This window comes from Pyrgilauda ruficollis, unplaced genomic scaffold (assembly GCF_017590135.1).
Source record: "Pyrgilauda ruficollis isolate IOZ18807 unplaced genomic scaffold, ASM1759013v1 scaffold25, whole genome shotgun sequence".
Lineage (NCBI taxonomy): Eukaryota > Metazoa > Chordata > Aves > Passeriformes > Passeridae > Pyrgilauda > Pyrgilauda ruficollis.
The window spans coordinates 13,622,115-13,645,011 of NW_024523822.1; the positions used below are offsets into that span (position 1 = coordinate 13,622,115).

The 22,897-nt window shown below is 33.1% G+C and overlaps 1 protein-coding gene across 3 annotated transcripts in view; it reads right to left on the reverse strand.

Annotated features, from left to right (window-relative positions):
- Positions 1-22,897, reverse strand: part of CSMD3 (CUB and Sushi multiple domains 3) — a 579,207-nt gene that overhangs the window by 142,137 nt on the left and 414,173 nt on the right. For all 3 annotated transcript variants that reach the window (XM_041470732.1, XM_041470731.1, XM_041470730.1), the window contains 2 exons: positions 22,497-22,684; positions 17,218-17,412 (listed from right to left, as the gene is read on the reverse strand). In XM_041470732.1, the coding sequence (XP_041326666.1) occupies positions 17,218-17,412; positions 22,497-22,684 (383 nt within the window). The remainder of the gene's footprint in view (positions 1-17,217; positions 17,413-22,496; positions 22,685-22,897) is intronic.

Here is a 22,897-nt window from a genome sequence, read left to right on the forward strand (position 1 = left end):
GCGAGGATCTTTCAGGTACAAGGTCTTTCAACAAGAGTTGTCTGCCGCCTTTTCTACAATGTACTCAGTACAGACTGAAGTTAGACATGACCGGCATATGCAACATATGCTGAGTGTATAATCAGCAGTAAGAACTTAATACCTGTGTTAAGTATTTTTTTTCCTTGAATTTCTTTCCTTGGTCTTCTCATTCTGGATTTTTTTCACTCAGCCCTTTCTGAGTTTACTTTTCCCTTATTATGTCCCTTATTTTCCAACTGCTTCTGTAATGACTCTTATCTTCACAAGAATTCACATTCCTGGATTTCAAAAACAACTAGTATATAGAGAAGTTGGTTCAAGACATAAGCATTCAGTTGACCTTTACAAGCTGAGAAAATGTTAAATTTTGTAAATCATTAGGTAGTGAAAAATTTAACTCTTATAGCAGCTGGACAGTCCTCCAAGACATTTCTGAATGTGTCAGGGAGGAGGAGGAGATTTGCTTGGTATTTTAGTAAACTTAGAGAGGTCACTGACTGTATTTCCTTCCTTGCATTTTAAGAAATGTTTAATTTAAAATGCCAAAAAGTTTCAAGAAGAAATTTTACCCTGACCAACACTAAACATTAATGCTCAGAAATCAAAGATGGACATGAAACCATAGCTTCAGTGAATTGAAAACATTACCTTGATGCAAACATATCTTTTTGCCTCCAGAGAACAGCTATCATTGAGTTGTTTGGATAGATGTAAAAGTTCCACTAGTACCATGCTATCCATTGGCTTTCATTTATGCTTAATGCAGCTAAGTAGGTCTTACTGTCTTTGTTTCAGCTTTATAGTGCAAGAATTTATTTACTTTCCTTATGAATAGAAAGTCAAAGACTTAAAAGTTGTGAAAATCAACTCATCTAATTATTATGCTCTGCACTAAAATGTCTACCTATAATAAAAATCTAGATAACCCCTCACACTCACAAATATAAATTGTTAAAACAAACAAACAAAATATGCAACAAATGCTGAGAACCATTCCCCTGGGAATGTAAAACATCCTGCAGAATAAAATAACCCAACCAACCAACCAAACAGAAAAAAAAAAAAAAAAAACACTTCAGGAGGCAACTGATATTTTTTAATGTAATTCTCCAATGGTATTTCATTATTTTTTAATAATGTTTGCTTAGAATCTGAAACACTGTATTCCCTTATGTATTTATTTATGCTCTAGCTTATTCTAGTTTATTCACCAAAATGTTATGCAGTATGCTGTCCTTGTCCTGCTTTACAGGGTCAGCAATGGAGCACTAGTGGGAGAGCAAGGGACTTGACTATGTTAAGAATGTGATAAAGATCATTGTGTTGATGCATTGCTCACTATTTCCTTGAAACATTTTTAGCATTAATGGCAAAAATTCCTGTGTGTGCTGAACCTAATGTTATCTTGCCTTGTAGAATAGCATCCCCTGCAGCCCTCGACAAACCCTATCACAAAAACAACAGAGTATCACCCATTCTGTATGTAAATTGGCAAGCATTTTATCTGGAAGATTACCCACCTTGATCATTAGTATTCATTTACCTTTGTCAAAGAACTACATTCTACCTCATTATGGCAGTGCATTAGTAAATAGAGAATGCAATATAAAATGCATTACCATCACAGCGACATCTTTTCTCAAATTTCAGTAGCTGTAAAAGAAATGTAGTTGAAAACTACAGAGGGAAAATCACAGCAGAACAATAGGTTCTTGTAATCTATGCCTAACTACTGCTATAAAGTCAAATTTTCTGTGCCTCCAGCTAAACAATACAGTGTTAAAAGTCCCAGTCATGTGCTTATTGCTCCTAGGTTTTTCATCAGGTCTTTGCAGTTTAACCAAAAGAAAGAATGCACAAGGTGAAAGTTGAGTAAGAAAAAAACGAAGAATGGACTATCTAAGCTTGAGAATCAATTCCAAATATCTGAATTTTCTTTAAAAATTAATATTTTTGCTATCAAGGATTTTTTGAATGCAGCTTGAAGTTTTTCATTCCTACTCTTGCTTTCAGATCAACTACTTTTTAGCTCCTACAGCTAACATCTAATATAATTTAATTGTATTTGCAGATTTAAATGCCATGTTGCACCATCCATTTTTAAGCAGCAGTTCTCAATTGAATCAATGGGGACCCCTGCTTAAAAATGAATGGCACAATATGGCTTTATGTCATGGAGATAAATTTGATTACATAGCTACAAATACAATCAAAGATAAGAACAACTGTGCATGCAGTCTGGAAAAGGAGAGAAAAAAATGCATTGAAGAACTGGTAATGGGACACTGACTTTTTATCTAATGGGTCACTTTATCAAAATCCAGTCTAAGATACCTAGCATTCAATTTATCTAAATAAGTAGGTTCAGAAAAAATTATTTAGTGACATGATTTATGTTTATAAAATTTAATATATTATTGTGGTCTAACCCCAGCTGTAAACTAAATACCACACAGTCCTGCTTGTTCATCTCCCCTTGTGGGGGAGTGAGACAATTGAAAGGGTGAAAGTGGAAATTGTAAAGAAAAGGAAAATAAAAGAGGAATGTAACCCACAAAAAGACAAGTAATGCTGATGAAAACATTTGTTCACCTTCAAACAACCAATACCTTGCTAGTTACTCATGAGTGGCCCCAGGCCAACCTTTCACCTCTATTATTGCTGAACGTGATGCCATAAGGTACGGAATGTCCCTTTGGACATTTGGGATCAGCTGTCCCAACTGTGCTGCCTCCCAGCTTCTGGTGCCTCTCCAGGCTGTTCACTGGTGGGATGGCATGAGGAGCACCAAAGGCTTTGATTCTGTGTAAACACTGCTCAGCAGTAATGAAAACCCACTGGTATTATCAAACCAGCAAAAATCCAGGTCCTACTAGCTACTGTGAAGAAAATGAACAGCATACTAGCCCAAAAATCCACGTATATTAAATAATTGGATGGTCTTTTTCCTAGTGTTATGTAACACAATATCATTCTATTCATTCTTTGTAGTCCAGTTATGAGATTTTCGATTGTAATGATTTCTTGTAGTGGTTATAAGTGGTGTAAAAGACAATCTGATAAAAAAAAAATGTATGTTTTAGTTGCTACTTGGAAAAGCAGAAATACATAAGAAATAAAAAGACACTAAAAAAATCCAGAGGATGAGACAGTGTAACATCATAATGCTGAAAAGCAGTATGAAAGAGGAAAACATAACGAAGAATATAGATTTCCATACTGTAGTCTCTTAGTCTTCACAACAGAATTTAACAATCAAAACTGATGTAAAAAATGAGAGAGAAACTGAGGCTAATATATGTAAAAGTATTTTAATGTAATTAGTTAAAAAAGGCCAGCAGAAGGTGGCAATTTAGAAATTTACTAAAGCAGGCCCTGAATCATTAACAGAAAATAGAGAAATCATAGCGTTATTTAAAAGCAAGCAAACAAAACCTGCAAACCAAAAAAATAACAAAAAAGAAAAACCAAACCCAAACCAAAAACCCTTCAAACAGAGAAAATCTAAGTAGCAACTTAAAAAAAAAAAGTATTAGTAATTGGAGAATTGCAAGATCAAAAGCAGTTAGCAACTGATGCAGAAAAACTTAAAAGATCAAAGATAGATTTTGAGTTTCAATTAAACATTAATGTAAAGAAAGATATATCTAAGCTAGGCTTTAATATAGACATAGAAGATAACATTTTTGTTCCATTTAAGAGCAGTGAAGTTTCAGTAAAAACATCACAACAATTTTTTGCCATTAAAAACAAAAACCAAAACCAAAACCAAAAAAAAAAAAAAAAACCAAAAAAAAACCCACCAAAAAAACAAAACCAAAAAAAATTTATTTTCATATTAGCACAAAGTTTTGAAATACCGGGAGGGGGTTTAGTCTCCAAAAGAGAAGAATGAGGACATGGGCAGTCTGGTCACTTATTGAAGATGTGGTAGATTGAGGTAAAGATTAGAGAAATAATTGCCAGCAATTCTAGTATAATAAAATAATTTTAGATATTCTCATAAATACTTTTTGGAAGTTATTAAATTTCTGTGTGATTCCTGGAAGAAAGAGAGATATAAATATCTGTCACAATGGGTTAAGGATATCAAAGTAGACAAGAGATAGTATTTATTGTAATTGGTTATGGATCCATCCATATTAATTGATTCTAAGATGGTAAGGAAGTTTGTCTGATATTTTTGGTGCTGGCAGTGCTAAATCCACAAATCAACTGCTATAGCATGATGGGTTATTTAATATTTTTCTTGAAGAGGAATTCATAAAAAAAAAAAGATTATGAATAAAAAAGTACAAAATGGGAGAATACCTAACAGCAATTCCTAAAAAAAACAACAAAAAACCAAAATACCCAAGAACCTACAACTATTTTTGAAGTTTTCTAAAAGATGTACAATCAGTAAAATAGGTCTTGTAAGGAGAAAATCAAAGAGATTAGAATCTGTGTAGCAGATAATTAGCAGAGAAACAATTAGATACACTTTAAGAAGTACATTTCAAGAGGAAACTGCCTCTGTCTTTTAAATAAAGAGAAGCAGGAGAAAATTTAGCAGTGCTTTTGATGTTAATACATAAAGTTTTTATAAATACATAAAATGCAATTAAAGACACTATAAAATTATTTCTATGTAAATTTATTTAACGGTTCATCAACTTCTACCACCAAAGCCAAATAAGCCAAATAACTTTGTATATTAAGTTTCTTTTTCTTGAAATCTTTTAAACAAAACTAGATGTTTTTCTGAAGATACAAAAAGCCGATTTTATACAGCCGATTATGAGATCTACCTCTATATTCAGGGGAAACCTACCTTTAGAAATAATGTTTGGTCTCAATGATTAATTATAAATATCAGCTCTATGCAGTTTGTCCTTAAAAAAACTGTGGTGCATAGAGTTTTCAAAAATTCTGTATCATTTTCTCAAGTGCTGAAATCATGTGTTGCTTAAAAGTAATTTCCTAAATTTACTCATTTTAGCCAAATGTAAGAAAAGTGTGAAATGATTTTTTTTTAATAGAAACTGAGATGTGGCAGAAGTTCAAAATCCTACATTGTTTTGTGTTGTAGAATGGGTTCACATCTGATAATTCTTTTATAATATTGGCTGTTATTCATAAATCCAAAGTATTATCAGTTTGCAAAATTATTTCTTCTTTATTTATTTTTTCTATATTTTTCTGAACAAATGCAACTAGCTGCAAATTAGACACATTTCTGTTTCTGCCCTATCTGACTAAATTCAAGTCCATTTTAGATGAGCAGTAAAGTGAACAAACATAAATAAAAAATTCTGTGCTGCTATATCAATTGTCAAAGCCCTAGAGAAATATTAAAGGAAATTTGGAGAGTCAGATTTCCAATTTTATAACACAAAATCTAATTCTATATAATGATTCCATTTTTAAATGTCAGGGTAGAGATACACATCATGAATTATTTATTATCAAGGCTTGTGGCACGTAACTGTCAAAATATTCCACAGCATAATCAGGTATCAAATAAGTAACCAAATAAGTATGTTTAATATATTAATAGTTAATAAGTAAAACTAAAAATAACCAGATTAAATTTAATCCTAAATTATAAGAAATTTTAAATCCATGTTTAACAGATTCATTAGTAAATTTTTATTTAAAATAGCTAAATTGCAGACAATTATTATTCTTAATTCTTCATTTTTCTACTAATACTGCAAGAAATATGCTTCCTGAAAGAAAGCTTTCTTCAAAAGGAAGCAGTGGATTAAAATAATTTCCAGTGCCATACAGTCTTCTAGAATCTCAAGTGATGTTTAATGCATTAATATTTTTGTTCTGAAGGAATTGTGTGCAGATGATGTAAACTACTTCTTACTTTGCTTGCCTCTAGAGCAAGGGGTGGGATCTGAGTCTTGCTGTTCCCATGGAAGCTGAAGCTCCTCTTTTTCGTGTTTCTCACTGCTCCAATTGATAAAACCACTAGAATGTTGTGTGATATTTTTCCAGGAGTCTCTCACTGCATAAACACCCACTTAATAATGTGCTCTTTCATTTAATGTTTTGTTTTCTTTTACCAATAAAATTGAATTAAAGTAGCAGGCTCTGAGAATGGAGACATCAAATAGGAGAAAACATTTTCTAACATCTTTTATGCTAGAATAAAGATCTTTGCAGTGAAACACTCTCTGCTTATAATAAATGGAGGTGGAATAGGTCTCTGCAGTCAGCCTATGCCACAGCACAGCTTCATTCCTTTGAAAGAGCACACCAGTGTTATAGTTTCCACAGCTGAAAAAAAGGAACTAAATAAAAGTTTGAACATGCTTTTCAAGTCAACTGCCTGCAGGAGACTTGACATGATATTTAAGGAACTTCTGAGGGAAAACGAACAATGATATTAAAACAATTTAGCTGCCAACATACTAAATGAATAAAAAAGAAGAGAAAAGAAAATTGGCAGTCTTATGGTGAAGACCATTTCAGAGTCTTTAAAATATATTAAGATAGCAAGAGGAAAAGAGCATTATATGACAGATGTGCAGATGTAAAAATAAATCAGATATTAACAAAGCTTAACACATTTTAGCTACAACAGCAGAATCGAGAGATTGATGCATCAGAAAATATGAATAAAAAATGTGTAAGGATTTACAGGTCTCTTCACAAGAAATAATCACCCATTCCAATGAGAAACTTCTTTTTTTTTTTTCTTCTTTTTGAAGGTCATATAGCCTACTTATTATTTATTTGCTCATCTGTGCACTCTTCATATCTAAATGAGATTTCATTACTTATTTGGTTTAAGAATAATTTATACTATGTGATGAAGAGCATGATGATGGCTTCTAAGCAGAAGAAATGTAAAAAATGTTAGGATGAAAGTGTAATTATGAGCTTTCTCAGAACTCAGTAACTTTATGAGTTCATTTCAAACTTCACAGAACAAGGAATCTACTTACTATTATAGAGCTCATAAGTGATATCAGCTCCTGAATCCTGTTTTGGACTTACACCATTTTAGTGCTAGGGAGGCTGTAAGTTTGAAGGAACTTAGGAGTAAAAAGGGGATGTATCATCTTTGGAAGGAAGGTCAGGTTTCTCAGGAAGTATTTAAGGGGGTTGCTAGGGTATGTAGGAAAAATAATTAGGGAGGCCAAAGTTCAGTTTGAACTTAATTTGGCAACTTTTGTAAAGGATAATGAAAAATGTTTTTCCAAATAATTTAATGGCAAAAGGAAGGATAAGACAAACCTTTGCTCTCTACTGGATGTGGTAGGGAACTTTGTAACTGCAGATGAGGAGAAGGTGGAAGTGCTTAACGCCTTCTTTCCCTCAGTCTTTAGTGGGAAGACAGCTTGTCCTCAGGACAACTGTCCTCCTGGAATGGTAGATGGTGTCAGGGAGCAGAATCGTCCCCCTGTTATCCAGGAGGAGGCAGTCAGAGAACTGTTGAGCTGCTGGATATTTATAACAATAGGCCCAAATGGGATCCACCCCAGGGGGATGAGAGAGCTGGCAGATGAGCTTGTGAAGCCACTCCTCATCATTTACCAACAGTCCTGGCTCACTGGTGAGGTTCCAGATGACTGAAAGCTGGCCAATATGACACCCATTCACAAAAAGGGTGGGAAGGAGGACCCTGGTAATTATAGGCAGTTAGCCTGACCTCAGTACGTGGTAAGGCAATGGAACAGTTTATCCTGAGTGTCATCACACAGAACTTACAGGATGGCCAGGGTATCATACCCAACCAGCAGGGGTTTAGGAGGGGTAGGTCATGTTTGACCAACCTGGTCTCCTTTAATGACCAAGTGATCCAGCTGGTGGATGCAGAAAAGGCTGTAGATGTTGTCTATTTGGACTTCAGCCTTATCATGGTCAACAACTTCCTGAAAGGTGATTGTAGTCAGGTGGGGGTTGGTTTCCTTCTCCAGGCAACAACTGACAGAACCAGAGGACACAGTCTAAAGCTGCACCAAGAGAAATATAGGGTGGATATTAGGAAAAGGGTGAGAAAGTATTGGAATGCATTGCCAGGGAGGTGGTGGAGTCACCATTACCAGATGTGTTTAAAAAAAGACTGGATGTGGCACTTGATGCCATGGTTTAGTTGAGGTATTAGGGCTGGGTTGGATTCGATGACCTTGAAGGTCTCTTCCAACCTTGTGATTCTGCAATGAGTATATTGCCCATTCAAAACCCCTTTATGTTGTTGCTGTATGTATACTGCCTAGTTGCATGTCTCTAGAATGTTCTTTTAGCCAAATGAGTTTTTAAGCACTAGCAGTGAATCACAGTTGGAACAAAGAATCAGCTTTTCCTTGAATCATCTGCAAATAATATTACAATACTAGAATGACACTTTAGTCTTCCAAATAATGATCACTTTGTTTCCAAGTGATTTTAAATATTTTGAGTGTGCATGCATCAGCAGTTTAAAAGGAAACTGCAGGAACAGTTAATGATTGTAATTTTAGATTTGAGATCTGACAGTTAATGATAAATTAACTGAGGTCATTGTAATCCTCTCAGTCTCAGCTTTCTTTTCCATCACTGCTGTTTAGGTTTGCCACACAGATTTTTAAATTAACTTTAAAAAGACAGAAATTCCCCCTTTTCAAAATCACTAAAGCAAAATGAACTAAAGAAAAGAAAAAGAAGGAAGGAAAAAAGACTGAAACAATACACCATCCATAATTAAAGACATATTCAGATTAGAAGACAATAAAACTAATCAAGAAAGTTAGGAACAGGGACTCCTGAAACACAGGAAGGTAAAGTAGGGTCAGAAAGAGCTATAAAATGGAACAATAGTCAAAATAAGTGGTGAATGAACAACTATGAGCACAAATACCAATTGAAAATAAAAAATCAAAAAACATTGACATTTAGAACATGCAGAAGATAAAGAAAGAAAAATACCCATGAAACTTTTGTATCTGGGAAACTTTCATACATGTCAATGGGATCTCTAAGGATCAGCAGCTCAGAGAATATTATTTATTACATGTCAAATCACCAAGTTAAAGAGCGCATAATGTACAGATCTATTTCTCAGTATTGGAAGGATTTTTAATTGTATTTCTCAATGTAATGACTCTCCTATATCTGCAGTCAATAAGTAAATATGACTTTCATGCTATATTTGTTTATTTTTTTGTTAACACTGCCTCATCAGAGTATATCTTATGGGCTAGGATGCTCTGTGAGGAAAAAAAAGTCCTTTAAAATAATTATGATAGAATTTTTCTAATCTGAAAAAGACTAGTAATAATGATTTCAAGGTAATTTATTTTGGACTGGAGCATCTCTCTTACAAGGACAGGCTTAGGGAACTGGGCTTATCCAGCCTTGAGAAGAGATGACTGAGAGGGGACCACATCAGTGTCTATCAGTACCTGAAGGCAGGGTGACAGAGGATAGATTCAGGCTCTTCTTGGTGGTAGCAAGGAATAAGACAAGAGACAATGGGCAGAAACTAATGCAAAGGAAGTTCCACCTGAACATGTGGAAGAACTTCTGACTTTCAGGTCACTGCCCAGAGAGCTTGCAGAGTCTTGTTCATTGGAGATATTCAAGAACCATCTAGACAATTCTGTGCCATGTGCTCTGAGATGAACCTGCTTGAGCAGGGAGGTTGAATTAGGTGACCCACTGTGATTCCCTCCAACCTTACCCATTCTGTGATATTGTGATACTTCACAACCAAAATCTAATCACCACATGCCTATACTTAGGGTTATTTATTATATAAGCATTTTATCTGCACTTAACAGAAGCGAAATTGTTGTACCTTTTACTCTGTGCATTGGACTCTAGATATGATTATACCATATAATTTTGTGATAATGTGAACTTTGTCATCTCCATTTTATGTGAATTTTTATTGGAACAATACAAAGATTGCACAATTCATAGGAAAAATATGCATGAGATCTTTGTGGTAGCCTTCCTTTATTGATTTTTTCTAGATAACTTACAACTGGACATCACATCAAGAACTTTCAATTCTTACCTTGTAATCAAATATTATCCTAATGCATTGTATTACTTTCCCTTAAAAGATAATATTTTTTCATGGAACACTGCCAAACATCTTTATAAATTCAATTACATGGTAACAACTATTTTTAATTTCACCCATATACTAGCTGAGCTCTAAGACATCCCAAAAAGATCCACATTCCTCTTCAAAAGTGATATTGATTTTTCTTCAGCTTGTTGAACAATGTGTCTCATAGTTCTACTTTTTTTTTTTTTTTTAACTAATCTCTAACAATTTTCTAACTGTGGAAATTGTCCAGTTGCTCATCAAGGAAGATTACTGACAGGTTCATCACCTCCCACTGCTTCAACAGAAAGGCTAACTTAACCTCAAGTTCAAAATTTGTACTTCAAACGCTTCATATCTATCTCTTTCAGAACTACACAGAAAAGACTGTCTTATCCTAGCAACTTGTTATGCTTCTGTTTATTGATTTTCCTTATTTTGACTTGATTCCTTCAAGCCAAAGGAATGGTTCCAATGCACTACTTATCCTGTTACCTTAGTAGAGTAATATAAGAAATATAACATAATATATAAGGAATTTCTTTTTTTTCCTTCACCTCAATAACATTGTATTTGAATACATTTTTGGCCTTGACCTGTTGTTGACTCTTTAGTAAGTTACTACTTTTTTAATGTTTGCAAAACTGTATTAGTGCTTAATTAAATTGGGTTTAATCTTTTTCCTCAAAACCCTGTTGGCTACATTTTCTGCTACCTTCTGTTAAACAGGATTTCGTTTTCCTGAAGTACATATCCTAATATCTATTAGCTCTCTTGACTGTGTTGTTTCATCACTTCTTTTGGTGATCCATTTAAGTTTTGATTCTGATTGGCAATACACTAAGATGGTGTTTTTACATGATTTCAGGTCAACAGTAAATATTCACCTTTTTGCTGCTGTCTTCAAATCTTTTTCAATAACCTTCCCTAGTTTGATATTAATCCCCATATGAAGTAAAAAAAAATTAATTTTCCTCTTTCTTTCTTCCCAGGGTGTCCAATTTCGATGCATTATGGACACTTCAGATACATTTTGAGCATATTATTGTCACATTTACTCCCATTGAGAAAATCTGCTCTGCTTTAGGCCAGCTGTTTCTCTATTCATTCCATACTTTTATCTTACACTGAAATAGAAGATGTTAACTGAATCACCAGCATTTGAATTGAAAATAATTAAAATATCGCTGAAATTAATGTTCTCTGGACTTCTATTACTTATATTTGCTCTGAATTGTAAATATAAATATAGCTTAATGTCTAAAAATATTGCTTTTTAAAAGTTCAGCCACAAACTAAAACAGCGTATTTCCTAGCATGTCGCTTAACTAAAGGTTTAAACTACCATCTAGTTTAAGTCATTAATGGATTAACAAAATAATAGAAACATATAAAATGTGCAGTACAACAAAGAAGAAATTGTAACCTTTTAAATTTATAGCAACAAAACAATTTCTGCAATAGATGGAATACACAACTGTATATTGCATGGTGCTGTGATGCTTTATATTAACTTCTTAAAAAACAACTACTCTTTATAGTGTAAAAGAGAAATATATCATGGAAAGATTTCAGCAAAAACCTCAAAACTAAGAGTAAAGTTTTGTTGTGAAAGACACTTTTTCTTCATAAGAGTGTAACATCAGAAAAAAAAAGCTGTTACAAAAGCAGCTTCTGAGTTAAATGTCAAGAGACAAGGAATCTATAAGAGGCAGCTATGCTCTTAATGCTGGACAATATCCATGCCTACATTCCTATAGTATGTTGGCAAAATGCTTTATGTAGCCCAGTCAAGAAGGAAAACAAAATAGAATTCAATTTTAAAACAATGCAGTCTCTTCTCTTAATTGCAGGTTTCTTCTGTTGCCCAGAACCATCCATCCCCCAGTCTCCACTGTGACAGACAAAGTGGAGGTAACAAAACTTGTGCAAACAATGAAATATGAGTCTTTCGGATGCAACCACCAGCATATTCCACATAATAAATCTTCTTCCAGTGCATTACTGAAGTCTTATTAGACAAGAGTGAGGATGTTCTGACTGCTGCCTGAGGTTAGGTTGGAAATATGCACGTCACCGACAGCCAGTGCAGAAGACTGGATCAGTTTCTTTAATGCCAGTTATTAATTAATTAATTTACCATGATTATTAACTGATACTACAAAATCCTGTCCCAACTCAGCGTCTTGCAGACTTTGGAAAATAAATATTTGCTTCTCTGTGTGACTAAATTGTAAAGATATATTTTTCCTTCTAAGAACAGAATACCCTGAAGTCACCTGGTCTGTTTGAAAAAATCTTCAAATAAAAATATGCACCTATGGGTCTATCACTAAATACAGGAACAAGTATATATTTATGTAAACTACTGCTAAAAACAGTTTTTCTCTGCACCTCAAAATGCATGATGAAAGATTCTTTATTTTAAGGTAGTGTTTTTTTAAACTTCTACTAGAAAATTTACATATTCAAAGCACAAAGAAGTGTCAGTTTTTAATATTCTAAAGCATAAAAAAGATCACATAATTTATTCTGTATTTTCATTGGTAATTTCTGTATACTTTTATTGCCAAACAAATTAGAAACTTTGTCAATTAATTTACATATTTTATAACTAACACACTACTTTCAAAAATATTAAAGTTGCTGTTACATTTTCCCTGCTAATTCATGTTCAACTAACAGTTGTATACAAGCAAACATTTAAAATTATGCCTTGAATAGATATGTTTGATTTCAAATCATGTATTTTATAGCAAAGAAAGTAAAAAAATTAAAGCTGAAAAAAACCCCAATTTTATATAGCTTAAACTATTTCTCCTTCTTTTAACGTTTCCTTCATTGAACTCTGCTACCAAAATTTGGCTGCAGATTTAGTTCAACAGAAGAGGAAGTGCCTGGTTTTATGATGCACTCCACTTAACTAATCCTTTAAATTCATTGGGAATTAGGATTCTGTGGCAGATGATTTTAATAATATCATTGTAATTAAGAACTTTCTTCATTTCTAATACTTTACTCACCATTTTATGATATTATTACTTCTTAAATGAAAGTCTGGAATAATTACACACAACATTTATTATTCAATGGACTTTGTAGAGCCATAATATGAATTCCAAATGTATATGCAAAAGGTCAGACAGAGTAGTTCTTGCTATGAATATAAGCATGCTGTCTGTATCGATTTTTGTTTTCTGATATTTCCAGAATTATTAATACTTATAGTTAATTCCAGTAAAATTTTCAAATTTTTTCTGCTATGAAGAGAACATCTGTAAGAAAAGCTGAGCTTTTCACTTAATCACATTTAAAAAAAATCTGTGGTGTTTTCAGCAAAATACCAGCTATCTGCATGGTAAAAACGATAAATAAAGAAAGATATTAGTTTTATTTCTTATTTAAAAAACTATTTGCTTACTATTTTATAGTAAAGAATCAGTCACACATCTTCAGAAAAATGAGACCACTGTCTCCAAGAAGTATATACTGACAACTAAATCCCTAGTCAATTCTGCAAATCCCACTAAGAGGAAGCTTGATTTTCTCATTTTGGCTTTTTGACTTGATAGTTCTTAGTGTACAACGGTATCCTTTGCATGGATGAGGAATAATGTGTATGCTGATACAGAAAAGGATCTTCAGCATGAGGTTTATAGGTTAAAGTACACTCAGATGCGTACTTCTTTCTTTACTCAGAAACCTAGCTGCTAAATTTTTACACATACATCCCTCCAAAACAGAGTTTGTTGTGTGCTTTTAGTGCAATCAGTACTGCTTCCACACAGTATATTCAGATATTTCACTAGATCTAGTATTTCCTGTGTTGCTGTTCTAAATCATATTCTGCTGAGCATGCAAGCAGATTAAATCCTGTTAATGCAGTCCAAATGCAAATGGAAAAATATACCTTCTTAACCAGCTCTTTGAATCCCCCTTGACGACCTTGTAAGAAGCCTGTCTCTCTCCACTGACTATATGGAAGGAAACCTTGGAATGGTAAAGCAATGTACATAAATTTGTAAAAAATTGGAAGTGGAAGCTCGGGAACAAAAATTCAGAAGATAGTTCCATAACTGTAAAATAAAATCCTTCATATTTTTTCAAAATACCTTGAATTGATTTTTCAAGTTTGGCTGTTAAGATTTAACCTTTCAGAGTATTCAGAATTTAAATAGCATTTTTGTATTCAAAGCAAAATCCTGATTTCAATTCTACTTCTATGTACTCAGGTCATAGTTTATATGATTCTACGAAACAAACATGATGTTCTGGACAAAAAGAAAGTGAAAAATGCTTTGCAAATAGTCAATATATGATGATTTTAAGTAAAGTATGCTGCTTAAGTGGTTAAGCTGACCATTACTTTGGAACTATAAAACACAGAGACACAGAGCATCTCATTAACAGTAACATTCAGCTTCATTAACTGCATGAATATTCTGGCTTGTGCAGTTGCCCAACTCATTCCTCATTCAAATTTTGAAATAGATTTAAATAACAGCTCTTTGTATGATCAGTATGTAAAAAGTGCATAAAAATATGAGCTATAAAGCCTCTGATTAAGTAAACAATGTTGAATGATTTATGAAAAAGTTATCAGCGTTTCATATATTACAAAACAGTAACCAGTAAGTTTATGCAATTCTGTGCATATGTGTTTTCTATCCTAAAAGTTTTCAGATATAAACCTGATCTGATCTGCCTCAAATAGCCATCAGATCAAAAGAAACTGAAATAATACTCTGAATTGGTTTTGCTACTGAATAAAAAAGTGAATAAATAATAAGCATAGGCATATTCTCATAGGCAGTTACGAAAATATTGGATATTGTTAAATATATCTTACAGATGGAGTTATTTTGAAGCCTGGATTCAAATATTTCCAAGGATTCAACTGTAATGAAATGTAGTAAAATGTTTTAGTGATCAATAAACTATTTCTTCTGGTAGGAACAAGGCTTTCACATTCAGTTATGAATATGATTTCCCATTGCTGGGCTTTTTGCTATTCTGTAAACAATTGTTGCTGCCAAAATCTTAAAATTACCTATAGCTGCTGAAACTGAAAGAAATCATTAATCATTGTCTCTGTCATACTAATAATGCATCCACATATTAGTTCATTACATCCCCTTCTTAACATCCGTAGTGAAATTCCAAATAGCTTAGCACATTAGCCTAGATAATCTTAGCATCTGTTCAATTTTTTTCTCTTAACTAATGAACTAACTAAATAAATCCCCCATATACACTGAGGTGGTATTTTATACCATATTTCATTGTAACTCTAACAGTTTCAAAGAAGCTGCAAAAATACCAACAGAAGAATGGAGGAACCTGATTTCTACTATGCAGATTTATTGTGTAGGTGAGACTGGTTTTCAGGAGCTAAATTCAGCTCCCAAATTGTTTCTGCTGGCTCAGTAACTGAAAGCTAATTAAGTTATATGATCTTTTTTATATCTATTAAAAAGTTCTGTTTTTCTTGACATAAATCACAAAAAAGTGGACAGCATTGATAACGTGGTCAAAATATAACAAAGTACAATATATCACAACTACAAAACTCCATGGACTCTTAACTGGAGGAAAAAGCTATAAAAGAAAAACAAGTGAAAACATCTATTCTGTGTCATCATATCCTAAAGAAATATGGGGTTTGTTATGTTTGCAATAAGGCCTTGTTCAGCCAGGAAAGAGGATGGTCCAGTTGGAATCAGTGACAGACCTTCACTACTTCTTTTACAATAAAATTTATTTTTCTCCATTTATTACAATAACAGTAGTCCCAAGTAAAATACTCTCCCTTCACTGAAAGTTACAACAGACAGCACTGGAAGGTTACTAAGTAGATTATAAGTGACCCTAATAGACACAATTATTGCATCAATAAAATATTTTTTAACTTTCATTACCTATCAAAAACACCTTCCAAAACAAGGGAATCTTTCCCCTATTCCACACAACAACCTGCCTCACCATCTCCTCTCCAAAAAACAACATTCATCCCTTATTTTAAAATGAGGAAAAATATTTGACTTCTTATGCAGAGATTTTAGAAGTTTGAACACACTTCCAAACATTTGTAAGGACCAGCATCCCAATTTGATGCCATTAATTTTTGAAATGCAATGCTATGATGGTTTTGGTAGATAATGAAAATATTGGACTTCTTCAGCTGATTATAATATTGGATATTCTTTAGATTTGAGAATATATTATGCTGGTTTTGCTGGTACACTACCATCCACTTTGCATTAGAAATTTAAGTACAAAACAAAGAAAATACCTATTGTACTTAAAATATATGTTTGTTTAAATTGGAAATGGATTTAACAGGTATTTTGTCTTCAAATTGTGAAAAGGAATGGAAAGTAACATAACAATTGGATTTTATTTTAACTTAAGAAGCAAATGCTAGTTTTCTCATATTAATATCTGCATACATGGTAAAGGTTTTGTGCTCAATCTTACAGAATATGTGATTTTTTTCCCAAAATGAAAATTGCAAGTGGCTATCACTTCCTGGTAAGATATCAGTAAAATAAAACTTTAATCTTTTCTTAGAATTTAAATATGAAAATGCTGATTCTTGAGATTGTCAGTGATCATACAACTAAAGTCAGAAGAATTCTAAAATGAGCAGACTTCATATCTGTAAAAGTTTGAATAACTGGATATTTCCTGCATTTCAAGGCCTAACTTTTCCACAGACCACACACCCAAGAATTAAAATCTTGTAATGTGGTATATACAAAATATTTCATCTGATGTTTTCAAAGCCAGTAATAACAAAAAGAAACAAACATATATCATGATATCCAAAGTATACTTAGTGTTGCATTTAAACACATATATATGGTATATATTTCAATAGTCTGCTGTAAGTTAATTCAAGAACACATGTTGACATGGAGAATGACATTACGACTAAGCTCTATTCAGAATAATAACACTACTTATCCAATGCTAATAAAAACTGGAATCAATATTTTCTTGAGTTGTCACATATGTATTTTATTACATATATCATTGGGAAGTGTTTTTTTTCTGTAAGAGAATATTATTAAAATCACCTCAAATTTTTCACTTGTTTCTTCCCTATTACAAAGCAAGAGTAATGAAAACAGCAACTAAAATAAATGAAAGACTGCTCTTACCGTGGCAGCTGGGCAGGGCTCTGTTCCATCCAGGTCTTCCATCATCTCCCATGATACAAGTTAGCGTAGAGTATCCCTGAAGAACATATCCTGCATCGCAGTAATATGTAACAGTGGAACCCAGTTTATAATCCATTCCAAGTCTGGTTCCATTCATTATATTTCCAGGATCAAAACAAGACTCACGAAGTTTTGCTGTAGAGGAAACAAGTGTGAATATAATTCTAAATATAATCCAAAATGAATAAACAATAACTATAAATAAAAACAAATATAATCTAAATATTTCCTGGAGTTCTCTTGAGGCCTTCTTTGAGCACCCTGTAGAACCTGGGGTTTTTTTTAAGAAGACTTTCCATCAAAAGTCTTTTCTACTTCATTTTAACAACTATTCAAATTACTATATAATGACAGAAACTATGTCTTCTGTCCTTTTTAAAGGTAATTCCTATAGTTCTCCATTTTTTTTTCAGAATTCATTCTGATCAATGATAAAGTTATGTAGTTCAATTAAACTAGATATATGGACATTTTTCCAGTAGATAAGGTACATCCTAGTTTTAAAATCTGTGGTGTGAAAACTGGTAAACGGAGGAAATTAATATGAACAATTTGTTGCAAAATAAGAAGCATGCAAACAAGAATGCCTTCAAAATTAATAGACCTCAAATGAGCTTCCACATGTATATGATATGATGGTATATTTTCATATACATATTTATCCCTCAGTGGACAAATATAATAATACAAAATTATTCCTGAAATGCATCTAATTTTTCATCATTTAAAGCTATTTGTTTCATATTATTGAAAAAAATTCAAATATATGCCTACACTTTTACATTTGCTTCCCTTTTACTTCTATAATGTGAATACCAATGTCCAGTAACATATTGAACAAAAATTAACATTCAACACTTCTAATTAACATCATTATTTTGCAGAAGGTGAGAAAATTAAAACATCTTTGGAAAAAATGTAATTTCCTTTAAGGAAAAAAGAGTAAATGTGTTATGTAGAAGCTGGAGTAAAGCAGATTATTTTATGCTCTGCAGGATGGAGTCTGCAATAATATATTTTATCAAGCAGAAGATGGAAATTTCAGACTTTCTTTAACATTTAAGGGTGTTGTGAAGAAAATCAATAGGGAACACTTTTTGTTTTCTAGAAGACCAGTGCCAGCTTTCAAATACATCAAAAAATGTTTATTTACCAGGCCTATTTGCACTGTGGATCTTTCTGCTACAGGTAGGTATGGTTGCCAAAAGATTATGAGAGCTTTGAACTTTCTGGAAGGTTTTTTAAGAGTTTTATATAAAAAATACATTTTATCTGATCCTGTCAGAACCTAAACTGAAGTTTCTGAGAAATTATAGATAAGCAGGAACAATTATTATTTATTTGACTTTTATATCGTTTGGCCACACATAAACTATTGGTCACTACTAGAGCCAAGCTAATGAACTAACTACATCCCTTAAGGCCACTTTTATGTTGTAGTATTTCTGAGAGGAGATAAATAATTACATTGTGGTTACATTTGAAGATGAAACACAGAATAATTCTTTTGAATTTTCAATTTCACATCTTTCAAAAAAATGTCACGATCTCCTAATGTGTTCAAAATTTATTATGATTTGCATATATAATCTACAGAGCATGGTTCTGATATGAAAAACACCACAGTAACACATAATAATTACAATACATCTTTAATCATTAAGAACAGGATTAGGTATTCACATTGATTCATATAGGTAGTAGTACTGTGTAGTTTAAAACTTATTTAATGTTCATTCAAAAATTTGGATGGACAATGAAAAGTCAAAAGATGTAATTTACTAGAAAGTCTATAAGATATCACACCGATATAAATAATTATTGAGTAAGCCATCCACACATTCATTTGAGAAGTCTGAGAGGTCTTGGGGCAAATTTCAAAATCTTTCAAGTCTAAATTATCAAACTTAGTGGAAAAAAGGAAAAAAAAAGGATAAATTAATTTAGGATTATAACGAATACTTAAGAAAACTAATACAATAACATTTTTTCCTGTTATTGAAGCAATATTGATATAACTGTATTGATTCATAATTGCTATTGTGAGATCATCATTCTTGAGTTTATGACAAAAATAATTCAAAATGTTTCAAAGTACTCTAAAAGGTACATAGATAAAGCAGATATTAGCACTAGATTAAAAAAATAAAGAGAGAAAAAATAAAGTAATCTATTATGTCTGGTGCATAAATCAAAAATTGAAAAAGAATGATCTGTCACAGCAGAAATTACCTCTAGAGAAAAAATACAGCCCTGTAATTTTCTTCTCCCCAAAATGATAGTTGTGACAGGCTCCTGAAATTGCTGACTAAACAGTAACAATGTCACTGTAGAAATACAGTTTCTTAATACAAATTCTGAAAAATAAAGCCTGAAATACTAAGTACCTTAAAATTACTTCTGCAAATCTGAAGGAACTACTAAGTGAACTTGTAGAAAAAGTAAGTAGAATATGCTACAATATATGAAGAACAAATCAAATAAAGTAAAAGAATACTTCAGATCAGGCTGAGAACCAGTGAAAAAAAAGACCAAGTAAGAAGACTGCTTCAGCAAACTTAAGTGCTCCCAGGAGACAGGAGGGAAACTTCTTCACCACTGATCTCATGTTGCTCCAGCTGAGGAACACAAGACATTGTGTATCCCCTTTCCCTTTTTTCCTAACAATACTAGTATCATTAATTTAAAAACACGTAAGAGCAGTGACAGATTTAGCAGAACATCAGAGAAAATGCTGTATTATTACAAAGATTATTTTTCAGTAGGAGCATTTTTAAAATTATTTTCTGTAATAAGTAGGCAGGAAATAACTTTTTTCATTGGGCAGTTCAGATTTGGGTTACAGTAATATTAAACTCTTGGCTGTTCATACCACGTGCCAATTCCTTCTGTACATAATAAAATTTTGCAACAATCTCCAAAGATACCAGCATTTACTTCTCTGATAACAATTTCACACCACTGGATCAAGTACGGCTCTGAAATACAGGCTGAAAACAGTGACACATGCTGTTTCAATGTCAAGTGCAACAAGGAAGTCTCTGTTGGATAACACAGTGTAATGATGCCGAATTTCTCCTGAAAACTAGTATCTCAGTCCATATTGAAAGCCAAGAGAAGGAAGTGTTTTGTCCAGAAGATGATGACTTACCATGACATCCCTAAGTTTCAAAGAGAATAAAGCTATAATAAACTTCTTGGAGATAATATTACAGACATCCCAAACTATAGCAAGCATTCAGTAATTATTCTCCAGAGTACTTAATAGAACTAATAAGCTTTTCCTCCATTATAACGTAGAAATTAAGTAAGGGAGAGAGAATGGGAATAAAACTCAACCATGTGGTTACAGATCAGATCTGGGACATGGGTCAGTCTGAGGTTTGGATCTGAAAAATAGGGTCCACCAATGAAGTATCATTTGAGTACAGTGTCACTTAAAATAGGATTAGTGTACATATAGGGCACAACTGCATCAGTTACAATTTGTATGAATAATAATTTGTAATGGAAGGAAAACATGAACAAAGAGACAGACATAAAACGCCAGAAAAACAAGTTATGCAAATGAAAAACAATTGCTTTTGACCAACTGACTGATGCCCAGCCAGCACCTAAGTAGGTTCTCCCAGACCAGAATATCATTTTGGAAAGGTGGGGTCAGTTGTTGTGGCTGTGTTCCCTCCCAGCCTCTTCTGCTTCCCCAGATTCTCAGCAGCAAAGCAGCATGAGAAGAGACTGTCTCCCTAATAAATATCCTTCACACTTGGATTGGTGGAAAGGAGAAACACTTTGATTCCATGACACAAGACTTCGTTCAACAGCATAGAAGAAAAAGATCGGCCTCTTTAAAAATAATTTATTTTCTTGTTCTTCAGAAGTTCTGTGATCTCCCTATAGCACTTCCATCTGCATTTATTATTTTTCAATTTAGTTGAAGAAATACATGTAAGTGAAATGAAACACTTCATACATCTGGGCTTACCATCAACATGGTTGAGAGCTACTTTTAACTTTTCAGGACTAGCTCATGCTGTGGAGAAAACTTCCTTGACATCTGTAGGATCCAATGACTGTAGGAAAGTATAAGGAGGCTTCATGGGCTTTACGAAGCAATAAATACATTATTATTTCCCTTCTATACCTTTGCACTTACTAACTGCTCCCAGAACAAATGGAGAAGAAAATAAGACCAAGGAGGTCTATATCACCCCTATTTTCTTTCTGATTGTCTTTACAGAATATTTTCATATTCATTTAAGAGCAAATATTTCTCTTTCTCAAGCCATGCAGAGGCAGTTATGAAAGTTCATATTGATTATATATTTTGAAAGTCTATATTTTCATGTTTACTGTGCTATGACCTCAGGCAGATCTGAGACAGGTGGACAGCTCTGCTGTGGTCCATCATATAACAGTCATATAACAAAATAGTGTTTTATTTTCAATATTGGACTCGTAGATTCTAGCATGCCATTTCATCTGACGGGACCTTAAATGCAACTAAATCAACCTACTCTCTCTCTCTCTCTCTCTCTCTCTCTCTCTCTCTCTCTATATATATATATATATATATATATAATATATATATATATATATATATGCTGTTAAGTTATGCCACTGCAACATTATTTTTGAAACCTGTAAATTTCTGTCTCCTATTTTCTCATAGAATCACAGACACATAGAATGATTTATGCTCCAAGGGTCCTTAAAGATCATCTAGTTCCAAATGCTCTTGCCATGAGTAAGGAAGACCAGGTTGCTCAGAGCTGCATCCATCCTGGTTTTTAAAACCTCCAGGGATTGGGAGTCCACAATCTCCCTGGCTGCCTTGTTCCAGTGCCTCACCACCCTCACAATAAAGAATTTCTTCTTAATATCTAATTTAAGTCTGCCCTCCCTCAGCTTTAGGCTATTACCCCTTGTCCTATAACTACATGCCCTCATGAAAAGTGCCTGCCCGGCCTTCTTGTAAGCCTGCTTCAAACACTGAAAGGAATTATACATTCAACATTACAGGCAAATGAATGCATACCAGAAACTTTATTTTAAGTTAGCAATATTATAACATTGTCCTTGTATGAACAGAGTATTCACATTATCGTATTCTCAGGCAAAACAAAAATAGTACCAGGCAAAAAATTCTAAGAAATTCAACCAAAATTTGCACTCATGCATTGAACTTTGTAAATATAGAGAAAAATAATTTTATTTACCTTTGTATTCCAGGTGGAATCCAGTAAAACTAACAGATCCATCACTCCGAAAAGCCAGATGCATGGTATTTGAACTGCTCTCTATCCTCTCTGGCAGTTTGCTATCTTGAAAGCTTCCAATCAGTGGGCTATTACTGTCTGGCCCATCATAGATATAAAGAAAATCATAATTTGGTTCTATACTGAAGCTAGAAAACAAAAAACATAAATGGCAGATGGAATACACTTTGCCTAACATTTTCACTCTTATTAGCATAAATTTGAAATTTACTATCACTGTTTTAATAAAAGGAAAAAAAAATTACCTCCACTGTCAGAAAAAGTGTTTTATTAGCAAACACAGAAATACTATATCTTTTGGTTCCCACCTTAGAAACAATAATTTCCTGCTAGCCAGAAAA